The 17,743-nt window shown below is 35.3% G+C and overlaps 1 protein-coding gene and 1 pseudogene across 1 annotated transcript; both read right to left on the reverse strand.

Annotated features, from left to right (window-relative positions):
- Positions 1–11,188: 11,188 nt before the first annotated feature.
- On the reverse strand, positions 11,189–11,623 carry LOC131150055 (uncharacterized). The gene has a single exon (XM_058100731.1). It carries the CDS (start codon positions 11,621–11,623, stop codon positions 11,189–11,191), a length of 435 nt encoding a protein of 144 aa, XP_057956714.1.
- Positions 11,624–13,417: 1,794 nt separating this feature from the next.
- Positions 13,418–15,175, reverse strand: LOC131150071 (tabersonine 16-hydroxylase 2-like; annotated as a pseudogene).
- Positions 15,176–17,743: the final 2,568 nt, after the last annotated feature.

Here is a 17,743-nt window from a genome sequence, read left to right on the forward strand (position 1 = left end):
GTAGGTGGCAATAATCGAAGGACAAAATATTTGAGATAGCGTGAAATAATATATTTTAACATAATTACATGATTAAGTTCAATTTAAATACATGAAGACAAAATGACAGCAAACCCTATCTATCATATAAATCCAAACGACGTCATTTTACGCTATCAAAGATTAGACGGTCAATAGGGGAAAAATTTTTAAAAATTGAATCACCGACACGTGTTGTTGTGCATGCTCTTGGGAAGTATAGATTCACACAGGTGGCTGTTTTTTGTCGTTCGCTCACATGTGGAATTTTATATTACTTTTTGTAGTGTACAAAGATGAAGGCCTCTCTCATACGCAGGGCTTTTAACTGTCAATTCTTTGCTTTATCATCCTTTCATCTGATTATTATATTTGTTAAATTTCAGTAATGGAGCACAGCGTTTGGATCATACTCCAATTAAAATTATCCAATAGCCTTGGGGCATATGCTCGAGTGGTAAAGACGGATTCTCGCAGGCCATTTGATGGAGAGGTTGAGGGTACAAACCCTGTCAGCCCGAATCACATCCACGATTTACTCTTGCACGTGTGGAAGGCGTTGTGCGTGCAAGCGTGGGATTAGCCTCTTTAGCTCATCAATCCAGCCAAATTGTGTGCCTCGAAGGGGAGTGTCCATTGGAGAGTCCGTCGGCGGTAATAGGGATGAGAGGAACCCAACGTAATAAAAAAAAAATTATCCAATAATTTTTTTTTTGTTTTTGTTTTGGGCTAACCATTCTAAAAAAAGTATTTAAATTAAGAGAGGACAAAAAATAAGATAAGAGAGATTAGATTAAAGATTGACTATGACAAAGAGATAGGGGAGATAAAAGGCATTGAAATCTATTGTAGCACTGGACTATTGCATAAGATAGGTTGTATACCTACTCTTTAAGATCAAACTTACATCAATTATAATGTTATAAATCATTAATTCAAATCATAAATTCTAATAATAATTTTGGTCAGTTTTCTAACATTAAAGTCTAATCATAAATTAATTAGGATCATTTCATAATATTAGAAGTCTAGTTTATTATAGTTAACATACTTAACAATTAATGTATCTTGGCCTTATTGCTTAATAATTATGTGATGACCTCAAAATTCTTACCATTTATATACATATATTTGTGTATCTACATCCATACCTAAGCAATGGGAACACGTATTATATAACCATTCACATATATATACTATACAATATCAGAATCCAATATATACAAACCATAGCCATACAAAAATACCCCACAACATCATCTACTCAAAAATATACACAACTCTATCAAAAACTCACCCTATAACTAGGGTAATCAAACTACTCTCTATCCGCGAGCCTGATCTGCTCGCCTAACTGGCTCACCTGAAAAATGTTAAAGTAATGGGGTGAGTCGACACTCAGTAAGTGGAAATATGCTATTACTAGTATGTGGCAACTAAGTTTAGAATACTTTTTAAATAGCAACTGAATTGTAATGCAATAAACAATCTATAAAGCATATTTTTCTTTTCATAATTTAAAATATAACCATATCATCTGTATTTTCTACTTTTCATACTGCTAATATCATACTATACTTATCATATACTGTAAAACTGTATACATATACATAACTGTGCTTTATCCTTGGGACTCTGTACGTTATGATTTGACCCCTCATGACAGGGTTGTGCGGCCCGTAGGCGGGACTTCATCTAGTTGGCCCTCCAGATAAGTCAATATACTCTACACTACCTTAACCCGGTCAAATTGCATTCACTTCTAAACTTGGGACTAACTACTACCTCGTCAAACTGGCCCCCTCCACCCAGCGAATTGGGGAGTTGCATACTCTCCGAGCACGATTGGTGGTACCCACACACTATCTGAGATATGTGATTGCACTCTATCTGTATCTAGCAACGGTACCGCGCTCTGTAATCTTTATCTGTATCTGTCTGTAATCTTTCCTCAGGGATCTGATACTATATATACACAGATATACTCTTTTACTGTTTTCATCATGTTTCTAAAATTATCATAATTTTATCTTTCTGTACTATAAATACTGTCATCTCTGTATACTGTATCTGTAGCATCTTGATGCTACCCCTGTATCTCTGTCTGTATACTCTGTCTATATACTCCGTCTGTATACTCTGTATGTTATGGTAACAGGAAATATGACTTGCTATAATTCTGTATATACTATTCTGTATAAAACTGTATATACTATTCTGTATAAAATTGTAATATAAATACTAATCTGAGTAAAACTGTATGCATGTATATGTATATATATATATATATCTGTTTCATGAAACTATCCATATAAAAGTAGTATATGCATGTACATTTCTCTATATACTCTCTGTGAATATAAATCTATATCTGTATATTCTGTGTAATCTCATATACTGGAAAAACTATATAAACTGTATATACTGTCTATATCTGTGTATTCAGTATAGTATGATACTTTATATAAGCTATATAAATTCCTTCATCACATAAAAATCTACTTAGGCCACACAAGCATTTAAACTCATATTCTGTAAATAATGTATAATAAACTGGTATAAATATGTGTCTATGAAATTTCTACTAACATTACGAAAAATCCTAACATAGCATATTTCCCTTATCTTGACTCTGAAAAGCTCCTATAAAACTCTAGCTCTATACCGGCGGGGTTCCTAACTCAACATCCTGAAAACAAAATTTTCCAGAACAAAACATCAGTATTTTCTTACGTATAACATTTCTCATAACTAAGGGAAAGACAAATACTGAATAAAATGTTTTATCCTAAGATTAGGACGAAATCCAACCTAACTTTTCCAACGATCAGCTCCGGCAGACTTGTAAAGAACTTTACCAGGAGCGTCGTGGTAGCCTCAGATCTTCTATCCGGGGAAAAATAGGCCCAGAAACGAAGAGAGAAGGAGAGAGAGTCGTAGGAGAGAGAGAGGAGGGAGAGAGGAGCGCTGAAATGAGATAAAAATCCGGTTTTTCCTTATTTATAGGGCCAGATTCGTCAACGAGATATGTCATCTCGTCGACGAGACACGTCATCTCGTCGATGAGTCCTTCATTAAATTCGTCGACGAAACCCTTTATTCATCGACGAAATTCAGAGTAGCCCATTTCTCACTCGGTAGTTTCTCGTCAACGAAATCTTGCCTTCGTCGACGAAGTCCTAAAGACCTTCGTCGACGAACCCCTGTATTCGTCGACGAGTCCTAGAAATTTCTTTAAATTATTATTATTATTATCTTCAGAATGCGATGTCGTCGATGAACACTCCGCGTTTGTCGACAAAGTCTATTGCCTCATTCTATTCCTGTTTTCATTTTCCTCTCTCTTTAATATTTGAATATCAATATTTTTAGGGTCGTTACAAATTAGGCGACCTCTACTGATCATTAGGCAATCAATATCACCTAATGACTACGGGACCTTTGTTGCTTAGGTGACTTTTTTTATTTCTATGTCATCTAAGTAATATGCGATTCGCTTCGCCTAGTGACTTGAGCGACTATCACATTCTCAAGCGATGTCAGTCATATCCCAAGGTGTACTCAGAGATGATACGAGCAATGTCCCCTCACTACACAACTCTATTTAGTTGTACTTAATGCTTATAAATTAGTATCCATAATGCTATTTATTTTTATTTATTTATTTATTTATTGACCATGAAGAATGTATTATTTCATTATCTTCCTAGGTTGAATAAATCTCCTAATTGCTCGAATTATAATCTAAGCGATGCTTAGAGCATGTTTTAACCATGAATTATTGAGTATGTTTTTTCTCATACTCTCCATCCAAGACCTCATGTTATTCTTGTAATCGTTCATAACTATCTTTGTTGCAATTGCTACCTCATAAAAGGTTTAAAAAATTGCATGAAAACTCATTTTGACAAATTGCTATTGTTCGAGTATCTGCGAGTCTGATTGGCCTTGACCTCATTTTACACTATCAACAGTCAACAGAAAAAAAAAAAAAAAATTATAGGACAAAAGATACTCATATCTTCTCAAGTTTGGCAAAAATAAAAATAAAAATAAAAACATCTCCTGAAATTTTAAAAATGTCATTGAGCTTCCTTAAGATTTCAAAAATGTTACATATCTACTTGAAGTTTATCAAAAAGACAAACATTTTTTTAAAAAAATTATCTTTTTACAAATTACAAAGAGAGGTTTTTATCTTTTTGATAAATTTAAGGTAAGGTTCCTAAAATTTTTAAATCTTTGAGAATTTTTGAAATTTCAGGGAAGTGATCGCCTTTTATTTTTTATTTTTAAATTTCAAGAAAGGTCAGTATCTTTTCTTCAAAATTATTTAAAAAAAAATTAATTTACTATAAAAAATTATACAAAAAACCCCTCCCTTTTTGTATCTATGTACATATTTCTTTAATATTAGATATATAATAAATTGGTCCTGCATTCAGATGAACCTATTCTCGGTAAGCATATAATTAAAGAAACCAACACAAGGAGACGTGGAGCTGTATAATTTTTTCAATCACCACAACAAGAAGACGAACTAACAGTGTCGTCGTGCATGCTCTTGGGAAAGAGATTTACACTGCTTACTGTGAAATTTTCTATTCTTTTTTATTTTTATTTTATGCCTCGGCAGCTGTTGAGAAACTCGTGAAGTGTTCTCGTTCTCATATAATATATATCAGACGACGTCATTTTAAAAATGATTCAGCATGAAAAATTATACAAACCTCTCCCTTCATGTATCTATATACATATTTTTTTAATATTAGATATATAATAAATTGATCCTGCATTTATTAATATAAAAGATGAACCTATTTTCGGTAAGCATATAATTAAAGAAACCAAGGCGAGGAGACGTGGAGAGAAGGTCCACTGTATAATTTTTTCGTTCACCGCAACGAGAAGACGAACTAACACGTGTCGTCGTGCATGCTCTTGGGAAAGAGATTTACACTGCTTACTGTTCTCGTCATCATCCATTTACGTGTGAAATTTTCTATTCCTTTTCTTTTTATTTTATGCCTCGGCAGCTGTTGAGAAACTCGTGAAGTTTTCTCGTTCTCGTTGTCATATATATATATATATATATATATATATATCAGACGACGTCATTTTACATGATCAACACAGAAAAAAAAATTAAAGAAAATCAGATGCCGGAAAAGCGGCAGATCGCCGCAAGAACAACAAATGAGAGTGATGGGAGGAAGTAACGTGTCGAGGTGCATGTAGTTTGGTCAAAATTAAAACTCCGATGCTGTGAATCTTTTAACGACGGACCACTTCTCCATGCATACGTTATTCTGCCAAGCACAAACTTTCATATCACAGAAATCACATGAAGCAATCTTTTACTACACTTATCGAGATTAATAAATTAATTTATTCATCTTAGATTCTATTTTTTTGCCTAGTACCGAGAATGTGGAGTGTTCAGAACTTATTTTTCTGTTCTATTACGTTCATCATATTCATAGCCAACGCCAAGTTAGGGGATCAGATCAAAGGACTCTTCAGTTTTTCACCCGTCTTTATCCTTGAACTACACACAGGCATATTGGGTTTAGTTTATATTAAACTTTTTCGAGTTTTCTATTTATCTTTTGAACTTTTTTTTTTTTTTTTAATCTTTTTAGCTATGGGTAATATTTTTAAATTTTTAAAATTTTTAAAATTACAAAAAATTAATTTCATTTTAAATTTTTCAAAATTAGTTTGTATTGGAAAGTGGGTAATGAAGAGTTTGCTTAGATGTGTAAAATAATTTTTTATTTTTTATTTTTAGTTTTCTAAAAAAATTATATAAAATAATTTATTTTTTAATTATTAATATAATATTTGAAATTATGAATTTTGGGATTTGAATTTAAATTTATATGAATTTAGAAGAAACTCTATACATAATTTACATTTATTTAATTAAAAACTCAATATCTAATTGTATGTTTTGAGAGTTACAAATTTAGAAAAATAACAAAAAAAAATCCTTCCTAACTTTTTTATATAAATTAGGGAATAAGGTGATATTTTTATAATTATTAAAAAATTTTAAAATTTAAAATAAAAATATTTCACAAGTAAATAATGTAAAATTTTTTAAAAAATTATTGGTGTTAATTTAGTTTATACAATTGTTGTGCAGCTAAAAAATTAATTATTTTTTTGAAATTTTTTAAGAAAAATTTAAAAAATAAAATATATTTTCACAACTAAATCATCCCTTAGCTTTGTAAGACATAAAATTTAATTGAACCAAAACTCCATTAGGAACTACGGAACACATTGATTTGATAGTGATAAAAATTGAATTAGTCAAATTTTGTGCTGATAATTTTCCCTTTTTTCCCCTTAAAAATTTCCCATTAGTACAATGATTGTAACTTATTTGTAAATTGAATCGGGCAAATCATTTGTTGTTTGAATTGTAAATAGATTAATAAGTTTTCACCAGCTTTTATTTATTTGTTATTTTTGATAATATATAACGAGTTCATTTAATTTATTTGTAAATTACAATTTCAACCTTTATTTTTTTTTTTATTACATAGGAACTCTAGCCACCAGCGAGCCCTTTGGGCCCCATGGTGCGGCACCAAACCTACGGATTAGTGTCCTCTGCTCCTAAGTCTCGCTGATCAGGATACAGTCCGGATGCAGACACGACTTTTGTACATCAGTTAGATGTTCGGTTAACCCGACCCTCGGGACACATCTTATAAGACTTTGCCTCTGCTTTCTGTGAGTGAGAACTGCTGAGGTGTAACAGATCGAACACAGGGGAGAGAAGGAGAGAATACACTTTATTGTAAGAACAGGAAAGAATGTTGAACAGAGGAAAGAGAGATGGAGAGAATTTCCATGTATTTCTTCTCTATTAAAAAAAAAAAAAAACTGTCCAGGATCAACATAAATAGAGTACAAAAGGCATCAAAAATTAGTTAGATGCTAACTACAGGAATAATATACGGTTATTCCTAACAATTTCCCTGTAATAGAAAAGAGGAGAAAATAAAAAAAAATAATAAAAAGAATTTGAGCAGTTATGGTTATGGACGGCTGCTTGCAGCCAATTTAATTTCCTTCATTCTTCAACAGCCCCCCACAAGATGGAGAGTAGATGTCTTCTACTCCCATCTTGGATAAGCATGAATAAAAAGCTTGTGAGCCTAAGCTCTTTGTGAGAATATCTGCCACTTGCAACCTGCTTTCCACATGCTTTGTTAAAATGCAACCCTCTTGAATCTTGTCTCTAATTAAATGACAATCTATTTCTATATGCTTTGTCCTCTCATGGAATATGGGATTGGTGGCAATGTGCATAGCTGATTTGTTGTCACAACACAAGAAAGTAGCCTGTGAATGAGCAATTTGTAGATCTTTAAGTAAATACCTCAGCCAAGTCAATTCACAGCTCACATTTGCCATTGCCCGGTACTCTGCCTCTACAGAAGACCTAGAGACCACACTTTGTTTCTTTGATTTCCAAGACACCAAGGATTTCCCAAGAAACACGCAATAGCCTGTCACAGACCTCCTAGTGTCTGGACAAGCCCCCTAATCTGAATCACTAAAACCTCTAAGATGGATTTCTGAGTTCACTGGATAGAACAAACCCTGCCTTGGTGACCTTTTGATGAACCGTAGTACCTTGTGGGATGCCTTCAGGTGTGGCACTCTTGGAGACTTAGCATTTGGACTGAGTAAGCTAATTCAGGCCTGGTTATGGTCAGGTACAATAATCTACCGATCAATCTTCTATAAAGAGTAGGCTCAAGAAGCAATTCTCCTTCTTCTTTGGACATTCTCACATTTTGATCCAAGGGAATCTTTGCTGGAGTGGAGCCAATGGTACCCAAGTCTCTTAAAATATCCAAAGCATATTTGCGTTGACATAACTGAATCCCCTTTGTTGTCCTTGCCACTTCAATACCCAGAAAATACTTCAACTTACCAAGGTCTTTGATTTTGAATTGGTCATCAAGAGATCTCTTCAATTGATCAATTTCATCCATGTTATTTCCAGCAACTATTACATCATCCACATATGCTAGAATAGCTATGAAAGAGCCTTCAGTTACCTTTGTGAACAAGCTGTAATCTACCTTGGACTGGATATATCCTTGGTGAATGATGAAATTTGAGAGTTTTGAGTACCATTGACGTGAGGCCTGTTTGAGATCATACAAAATTTTTTTTAATTTGCATACTTTTCTCCCACTTTCATTGGGATACCCCGGGGGCAACTCCATGTACACCTCCTCCTCTAAATCCCCATGCAAGAAGGCATTATTGACATCAAATTGCTGTAAAAACCACCCTTTTACTGTTCCTGTGCGTACCCTTTAGCAACAAGCCTGGCCTTGTATCTTTCTATACTACCATCAACAAGAAATTTGATTTTGTAAACCCATTTACTGCCTATTGGTTCTTTGTCAGGAGGTAAATCCATAATAACCCAAGTGTCATTGAGTTCAAGGGCAGCAATTTCAACCTTCATGGCCTCGACCCACTTAGGTGATGTACTTGCTTCTCGGTAAGTTGTAGGTTCAGTTTGTGAGGTTATGGAGGTCACGAAAGTCTTGTGAGGTGTAGAAAACTTATCATAAGATATGGTGGCACTTAGAGGAGAGGGCTTACCTAATAAGATCTGGTTTTTCTGCTTGTCCAAGTCCTGAGATGGGAGAAGGAAGGTTGACTGCTGACATATGAAATCCTGTAAATGAGTAGGAGCTCTCCTTATTCTGGTTGATCGTCTGGGTAAGTGTGTATGGGTGTTGTCATGAGCTTCTCTTTCTAGTCTGGAGTTATTTTGGGAACTGATCTGTTCATTGTTTTGTGAATTAGATAATGCAGTAGGCATTGGCTCTACTTCTAAAATGGTATTGGGGCTGACAGTGTCTATGGAGTGATTATGAACAGGTAGAGTGGGAATGGAAATGATAAGGTTTTGAGTAAAACTTAATTCATTCGGATTTGGTAGTGAATTAATGTTGCCGAAATTAGTATCAGGATGGCTGATTTTGTTTGTTTTGAATGGAAAAACAGTTTCATAAAACACAACATTTTGAGAGATGAAAATCTTTTCAGTGTCTAGATCCATAAGTCTATATCCTTTGACACCAAAATGATAACCAATAAATACTGACTTTCTAGCCCTCGGATCAAATTTTTGTCTTCCATTAACCTAAGTGGTAGCAAAGGCCAAGTACCCAAAAACCTTTAGATGGGCATAACTGGGTTTCCTTTTGAACAAAATCTCAAAAGGGCTTTTATAATCTAATAATGGAGATGGAGTTCTATTAATGAGATATACAGCCATAAGAATGCAGTGGTTCCAATACTTCAATGAAATGCTACTTTGAAATTTTAGTGCTCTTGCAACATTTAAAATATGTTGATGCTTTCTTTCAACAGTAGCATTTTGTTGAGGTGTCTCCACACATGTTCTTTGGTGCAAAATTCCATGTTTTAGATAAAATTCTTTCATGTCAAACTCACCTCCATTATCATTCCGAATGGTTTTTACTTTTGTTTCAAATTGGGTTTCTATCATCACACAAAAGCTTTGTAAATTGGTGCTTGCTTTTGATTTCAACTTCAACATATAAGCCCAAGTACACCTACTGAAATCATCCACAATAGTCAAAAAATACCTGCAGCCATCATGACTAATCTCATTACATGGACCCCATATATCACAATGTATTAGCTCAAAGCATTTCTTAGATTGATGTTGACTAGTTGGAAATGGTAGCTTGTGTTGTTTAGCTAAAGGACAAATGAGACATGGGCGATCATCAGAGGGTTTTGGTATGCTGACTTTGGTATCTGTGTCAAATTGAGAGTAAGAAGAATGGCCTAATCTATAGTGCCAGAGGTCGAAAGGTTCACAGTTGTTGCTGACAGAAACTGAAAAGCTAGTTTTGAGGTTGTATTTGGATAAAGCATCAGATAAAGCTAGAGGAGAGACTTCCTTTTGTAGCATATGATAGAGTCCTTGCTTCACTTCACCCATGCTAGTCGTTGTCCAAGTCAAAAGGTCCGGAATATAACAACAATCAAAGAAGAAAATAAGGCAACAATTTAGTTCTTGAGTCATTTTCTTTGTTGAAATCAGATTAAAAGAGAAATTGGGAACAAAAAGAACTTCATGCAATATAAGATTCTTGGTGACTTTGGTTGTTCCTACATGAGTAACAGACATTATCTGACCATCTGGTAGAGCTACAAAGGAGGAAATGGTACTTTGGATGGAATGAAATAAGGACTTGGAGCAGATCATATGGTCTGTTGCTCTAGTGTCAAGAATCCAAGGAGTTTCTGAGATATTGCTGGATTTGGAAGTAAAGGCAGAAAGACACAGAGATATACCAGAAATTTTGTGGTTATTTGCATCTGAGGATGAACGTGTGACCATGGCATGAACATGATTGGGCGAGGGAATGAAGGCTTGGTTGCCTGAGATAGGTTTAAGGAGGGCCAGAAGTTGAGGATACTGCTCTTGTGTCAATGACGTTTGAGGTTTGTCTTTTAGAACCCCCTGGTCAGGACTAACAGATGCATTTACATTTGGCAGATTCATAACAAGTTTGTTCTTCCCTTCTCCTTTGTATCATGCTGGGTATCCATGCAGTTTGTAGCATTTTTCTGCTGTGTGGCCTAGCATTTGGCAATGAGTACATGTGGGCTTGTTTGGATTTGCTTTGAAGCATCTCTCTAGAGAGGGTCCTAGGATTTTACAAAAGGTACAATAATACCTATCCTTCCTTTGTTGCCTAGCAGATTGTTTGCTAAAATTCCCTTTGCTCACCAAAGCCATATAGTCACTGCCCAGGTTGTTTGTAGAAATTTCTCTTCGCTTTTCCTCTTGTTGGATAATGGAGTAAACCTCATTCAAGCTGGGAAAAGGTTTGATCAGCAGTATCTGTGCTTTAATAGCTTTGTACGTATCATTGAGCCCCATTAAGAATTTCATCACACAATCCCTTTGCTGGTTCTAAACTACAACTTTTAACCCTCCACAGGTACAGTTAGGGATTGATTCATAATTGAGTAATTCGTCAAGTAAGGTTTTAAGTTTAGAAAAATAAATGCTTACTGAGTCTTGGTTTTGCTTTAGGTTTGTGATGCCTTGCTTCACCTCAAAAATTCTCGGAGCATTTTGTTAAGAAAAACGTTGTTCCAGCTCCAACCAAAGCTGATGCACAGTCTCTGCATATGTAGTGCTAGACTTGTTATCAACTGTCATTGTGTTCTGCATCCATGTTATTACGATGTCATTGCACCTCAGCCAATGTTCCATTAGAGGATCATTGGGGTCAGAAGGTTCACAAATGGTGCCATCAATGAATCCGAGCTTATTCTTAATCCGAATAGCCCTCTTCATAGATCTAGCCCAAGAATAGTAGTTGCAACAGTCCAAGGTATGTGTGACAAGCATGGCACCTGAACCATCGCTGCTGCCAATATAATAAGGACTGGTGGGTTGCGTTGGGTCATGAGGAACAGCTCCTGACAAATTGGTGTTTTGCTGCACAGGAATGGTGTTTGGTGGTGGATTTGGAGGAGTGGTTTGGCTGGTATTGAAGGATTCCTCCATTATGGCTCTGATACCATATAAGACTTTGCCTCTGCTTGCTGTGAGTGAGAACTACTGAGCTGTAACAGATCGAACATAGGTGAGAGAAGGAGAGAATGCACTTTACTATAAGAACGGGAAAGAATGTTGAACAGAGGAAAGAGAGATGGAGAGAATTTTCGTGTGTTTCTTCTCTATTAAAAAAAACTGTGCAAGATCAGCATAAATAGAGTACAAAAGGAATAAAAAATTAGTTGGATGCTAACTACAGGAAAAATATACGGTTATTCCTAATAATTTCCCTGTAACAGAAAAGAGGAGAAAATAAAACAAAATAATAAAAAAATCTGAGCAGTTATGGTTATGGACGGCTGCCTGCAGCCAATTTAATTTCCTTCATTCTTCAACACATCTTCATTACCATCCACGGTCTTCATCTTTGTTTTCAACCATCCTTGTCTTGCTGATATGAGTACAAAAATGTGATTCAAAATTTTAAGTTGGTCTGGAGAAAAATTTTCATTGGCATAAAAGTTGATTTTATGACCTTGTAACTGAAAGCTAATTACATGTTTTATAATAAATATAAAAGTATTTTTTGTATTAACTATAGGATTTATTTTATAAATGTTGTAACCATTAATCATATTCATTCTGGTTTTCATTATTGATTTAAATATATTATTTATACCTTAAAATTAATACAGCAACTGCAGTTACACTTACAACACCTATATAACTAAGTTGGTAGCTATGAGAGACAGAGAGATGAATTAGCCAGCCTTTTTTGTATTTATAAATTATTTTGTTCTTCCCATTGTTTAATTTCCTTACTTCGACTGAGACAGAATTGCTGGGGACCTGAGGACGTGCGGCGAGGAACTCAATTTTGTGGCAATTGATCATTCTGGTTCATCTACAAATTCTACTACTGCAATTATGATTTTTAAGTTCTTCTTAAAATTTTATTGTTATGATTATTGTTTGTTCCCAATGTGCATCAAGTAAAATATTCTTGAGCTTTGAAATATTTGTAAAAGTAATTTCTGCATATAAAATTTGAAATTCACTAATTATAAGATATTATATTAATAGTTAGAGACATCTGGATTTGAAGTTACAATAATCCCGAGAATTATTATGCATGCGATAATAATGCCCATTATAAGTTATTTTTGTTAGCATCGAAAGAGTCTATAGGTATGCTTGATTGATATACATGGATGGATGAGCACCAACTTAACCCAAAAGTTAAAATCTATTGAAATTTAGGCTCAATCATGTATATAAGCACCCACCATTTACTCACTTTTTCCAATGTGGGACAAACTCACAAATAAAATTCGATTTACCAATTTAATTAATGTCAGAAATCTACCGTTCCCAAATCCCTTTGTCACACGCTCAGACTTCAAGTAATTTCCCTTTGGGCTGGGTACAGGGCGAGGCAGGCTAGGCACCCCCATTGACACCCATACTATGATCTACCAAGAAATGCCAGCATTAGAAGGGATCTTCTCAGCAATTTCTTTCTTAAATCTTCTCTTTTTATTATCTTTTTATGTTCTTTTCACTTTGGACATAACAGTTGATACTTTTCTGATCCGAGCATATATAGATAGACTTCAAACACTAATATTTATTCTTCAATGGCAGTCATCTCTATTCGTATAGTCATATCAGTCATATGCAAGCTTTCAATAGGGAAAAAAGTTGCATTTAATAACATATAGCATCATACTAAAAAACATACAGCAGAAACTTCTCACAATTTTGAAAAAAGAAAATTAACAAACATCTAATAACCATGTGCTTTTACTCAAAAACATTGGATGATAACTGGTAGGGAATGGGAATCAAGTGCAGATCCCATTTTCTTCTAACAGTAACACCAAAATGCTCGGTCATGTCCAGATCTTCTTCCTTCAATCCCCCAGGGCGTTTCCGGTCGAAATGGTACAACAACTGTGCAAGTGGCAGCTGAATGTTAGCTATTGCATATAGTATTCCTGGGCATACCCGTCTAGCTGCACCAAATGGTATTGGTATATATTCGAAAGTTGTGCCCTTGAAACCTATTGAACTATTAAGGAACCTCTCTGGAATAAACTTCTCTGCGTCATTCCAGTATTCAGGATCACAGGCAATCGCCCATGCATTGATTATAACCCTTGTTTGAGGGAGCACCTCATATCCAATAATTTCACACCTCTGGGTGCACCTCATATCCAATAATTTCACACCTCTCCCTACTTTCTCTTGGGAGCAACAGAGGAGCAGAAGGATGTAGCCTCAGGGTCTCTTTGATTACTGCTCTTATGTAGTCCAATTCATGGAGCCTACTTTCATCCACTGTTCCTTTCTCATGGTAGACTTCTCTAACCTCAGCTTGTGCCTTCTTCATCACTCTGGGGTTCTTCAGCATTTCAGATATTTCCCATTCTACAGCAGTTGATGATGTCTCACTGCCAGCGCTGAATATGTCCTGAAAAGAGATCAACAGAAGCAGTTTAGGGTGCCGATATTGCTAGAAATTCTCTTCGGCAGCTATCCATAGAAGGGGAAAAAAAACATTTAATTGGGCATATACCACTTTGAAAGTATGGTGTTTTCTTTCACTGCTGAACAGTTGGCAGAGGCTTAGCAAAGTGGGGAATTTAGAGAATGTATAAAGAGCTCAAAATATAAGTTTCTTATAGTAGGATAAATCACGCGTATATGGAAACTAATTATATAGAAGATTTCTTTCCTAGTCTCGGTAATGAGGTAGGTAGAACCACGGTGATTTCGCTCCTTGAATTCCCTAGGGAGGTCTTGATGATAATTGGAGATGATTTGAGAGGATGTACCTACACTAGATAATAGTCGAATAAAATTGTGCAGTTTAGCAGAAGATAAATAAATACCAAGAGCCGAAAAGTTTGACGCAATAAATAAAAAATTGGTTTTTTAAGAGTACTTGGTTGAAATCAATACAGGAAATTAATTTAGAAAGGTTGAGCTCAGAACTTCAGTAACATGCTACTGGCCGCAGCATGCTTCCTGCTATTAACATTGTAGAGTTGCAAACTGCAGTCATTCAATTAAAGAACATTGGTTACAAACCAGTGAGCATTCTGCTTCATGGAATGGCCAATAGGAGGTGTCACTGACTCGCACTAAGCTAAAACAACAGAAGCTAAGAGAGATTATTCCTTAGTGCCAAGCAAAGCATTAATTTGTGATTCTTATTCCATGAAGCAAAGTTTCTATTGAAATATAGTAAAAAAATTGGCAGGTATTTGCTAGTAAATCATAAAATAGACAGCTCAATATCATGCTAACCAAGATGACTGCTTTGATGTTGTTGTCACTCAACGGGAATTCAAGGCCACCACGTTCTTGAACATTTAGAAGGACATCAACCAGATCTTCCTAACCTCCTCCCTCACCATTTCTTGTTGCCGTCCTTTCTTTGTGCTCATTAACAATGTTTCCAAGTATCATGTCAGATACTTGATGCAGCCGCTTAATTTTTGGCTTCAATCCACCAATCATGCCAAGAAATTTTAGTGAAGGATACATATCAGCAATGCAAATAAATAAATAAATAAATATATATATATACACACATGTTGAATTGTAAAGTCATTTCTAGCATTCAAAGTCCAATGTAGGAGTTGTACTATTCATATGGTGGCTGTACTATTTATATGGTGGCTGCACTATTCATTTGGTGGTTGTACATGTCTACAAAGGTGACTACACTATTCATTTGGTGGTTGCATAAGTTTACAAAGGTGGCTATACTATTCATTTGACGGCTTTGAAAAGGAAGCTTACAAAACCCCAATAAATAGGGAAGTGGTGGTAAAGGAATTTATCCATCCCAGGCATCTCCAACTCCACCTTTAGAGAGAGAAATCTAGTACTCTTCTGCAAAATGTCTCTATTGTAGCAAGTGTTTCTAGTTTCTCCTAATTTGAGAGAAGTTGTATCATTATTTTTCATAGTGGATTCCTTCTACTCTTATCCATGATTTTCCCTCGATTTGTTTGGGGGTTTTTCACGTAAATCTTGGTGTCAATTCCTATTTTCTCATTTCTTATTTTAGCTGTGTGATACTGTTCCTGTCCATTCAATTTCCTAATAGTGGTATCAGAGTCTTGGGTTACGGCCTTTGGGTTGGGGTTACTATTTATAGTTTATTCACATGTGTCACCGGATATTTTTACAGTATTGAGAACGTATACGAGATTTCTTCAAGTATACAGTTCCATTCATTTACGATACTGTTCACGTATATGGTTCACGTATACAGTATTCATCTAGCATTAGCAGATTCGGTATTATCAAGCATTACGGAGAAGATGTCAGTAACAGAAATTTGGGATACGCTGACAAAGCTTTATAAGGTAAAGTCACTTCATAATAAGATCTTCTTCAAGAGACGACTATACACTCTTCTAATGAGTGAGTCCAGATCAGTTACAGACCACATCAACAATCTTAATACGTTGTTCTCCCAACTGACAACGTTAGGCCATAAGATTGAGCCAACCGAACGAGCGGAGCTTTTACTCCAAAGTTTTCCAGATTCGTATGATCAACTTATCATCAACATTACAAATAATATTCAGTCAGATAATCTTGTATTCGATGATGTTGCGACGGCTTTTCTGAAAGAGGAATCCAGACGCAAAAACAAAGAAGACAAATCGTCTAGTTCTCAACAAGTTAAGACACTATTGATGACGAGAGGAAGATCAACAGAACATGGCTCTAGTGGGACTCACAATCATGGTAAATCAAAGTCAAGGAGTAAGAAGAATTTTAAATGCTACAATCAAAAGGGGGCACATCTCGAAGGATTGTTGGCATAAGAAGAAGAATGCAGGGATAGCTCCCGAGGAGAACACTTCTCAAGGATGCACTGCTAGTACTTCCAGTGATGGCGAAATCTTGTACAGCTAAGCAAAAACTATCTCTAAAGGTGGTAAGAAACTTACTGATGTATGGATCATGGATCCAGGAGCAACTTGGCACATGACCTCTTGTCGAGACTAGTTTCACTCTTATGAACATGTTTCAGGCGGATCTGTATTCATGGGTAATGATCATGCCTTAGAGATCGCTAGTGTCAGTAATATCAAACTGAAGATGTATGACGGTATAATTCGCACTATTCAAGGGGTACGACATGTGAAGGGTTTGAAGAAAATTTACTGTCTCTTGGAAAGTTAGATGACCTCAGCTATAAGACCCTTATTGAAAAAGGGATATTGAAGGTTGTCAAAGGCGCGCTTGTAATGCCCTGATTTCTCATACAAATTTTTTTTTTCAATAATAAATAAATAATCGTCATCCATAACATTCACAAATCGGCTACGTCAACAATCCTACTATCATTCATACAACTCGACCCGCATTAGGTATCGAGTAAAAAGTTATTTTATTATACAACCTAACAGCGGGAGACAATATACACATATAAGTTAGAATACAATACCTAGAGTATCCATATATACATATACACAATACTATCTCATATCCAAAAACAATACAACCCTAGGTAATCACACCTCCCTAGTCCAAACTGTAACGTCCCTTAATTGCTTAATATAAAATATCACATAATAAATGAAATGGTCAACCCGAACCCGTGGGTAGCGAGGACATCTATCAAAGACAGCGGAAAACCTAGCAGCAGTAAATATAAATCTCAACATCCAATCATAAAACATAATACCAGAGCTTTCTATTAAGATCAATATACTGTTTATATGTACAATCTCCAAAAAGTCAAAAACATCACTAGGACCATACAACAAAAATATCCTAGTCCTAGTTCAACGCTTACCCTTCTAGTAGGGAAGCTCCACTCACTTAACGGCGGCCTTGAACCGCTGATTTCTCTGGGTTTCTTGAAAAATGTCTTAATGTTGGGGGTGAGACACTTCTCAGTAAGGGAAAATAAACTAAATACAGCTGTGTGGCAATATGAACATTTAAAGTGCTTATACATATACAACACATTTCATAACTCTAGAAATAATCATAATACTATACTAGATGATCATGTACTTTCATATTTGTTAATAAATCATAACATACATAAGCATATGTTATCACTGTAATAATATACATAAAAACATCTATTGT

This window comes from Malania oleifera, chromosome 1 (assembly GCF_029873635.1).
Source record: "Malania oleifera isolate guangnan ecotype guangnan chromosome 1, ASM2987363v1, whole genome shotgun sequence".
NCBI classification, from domain to species: Eukaryota; Viridiplantae; Streptophyta; class Magnoliopsida; order Santalales; family Ximeniaceae; genus Malania; species Malania oleifera.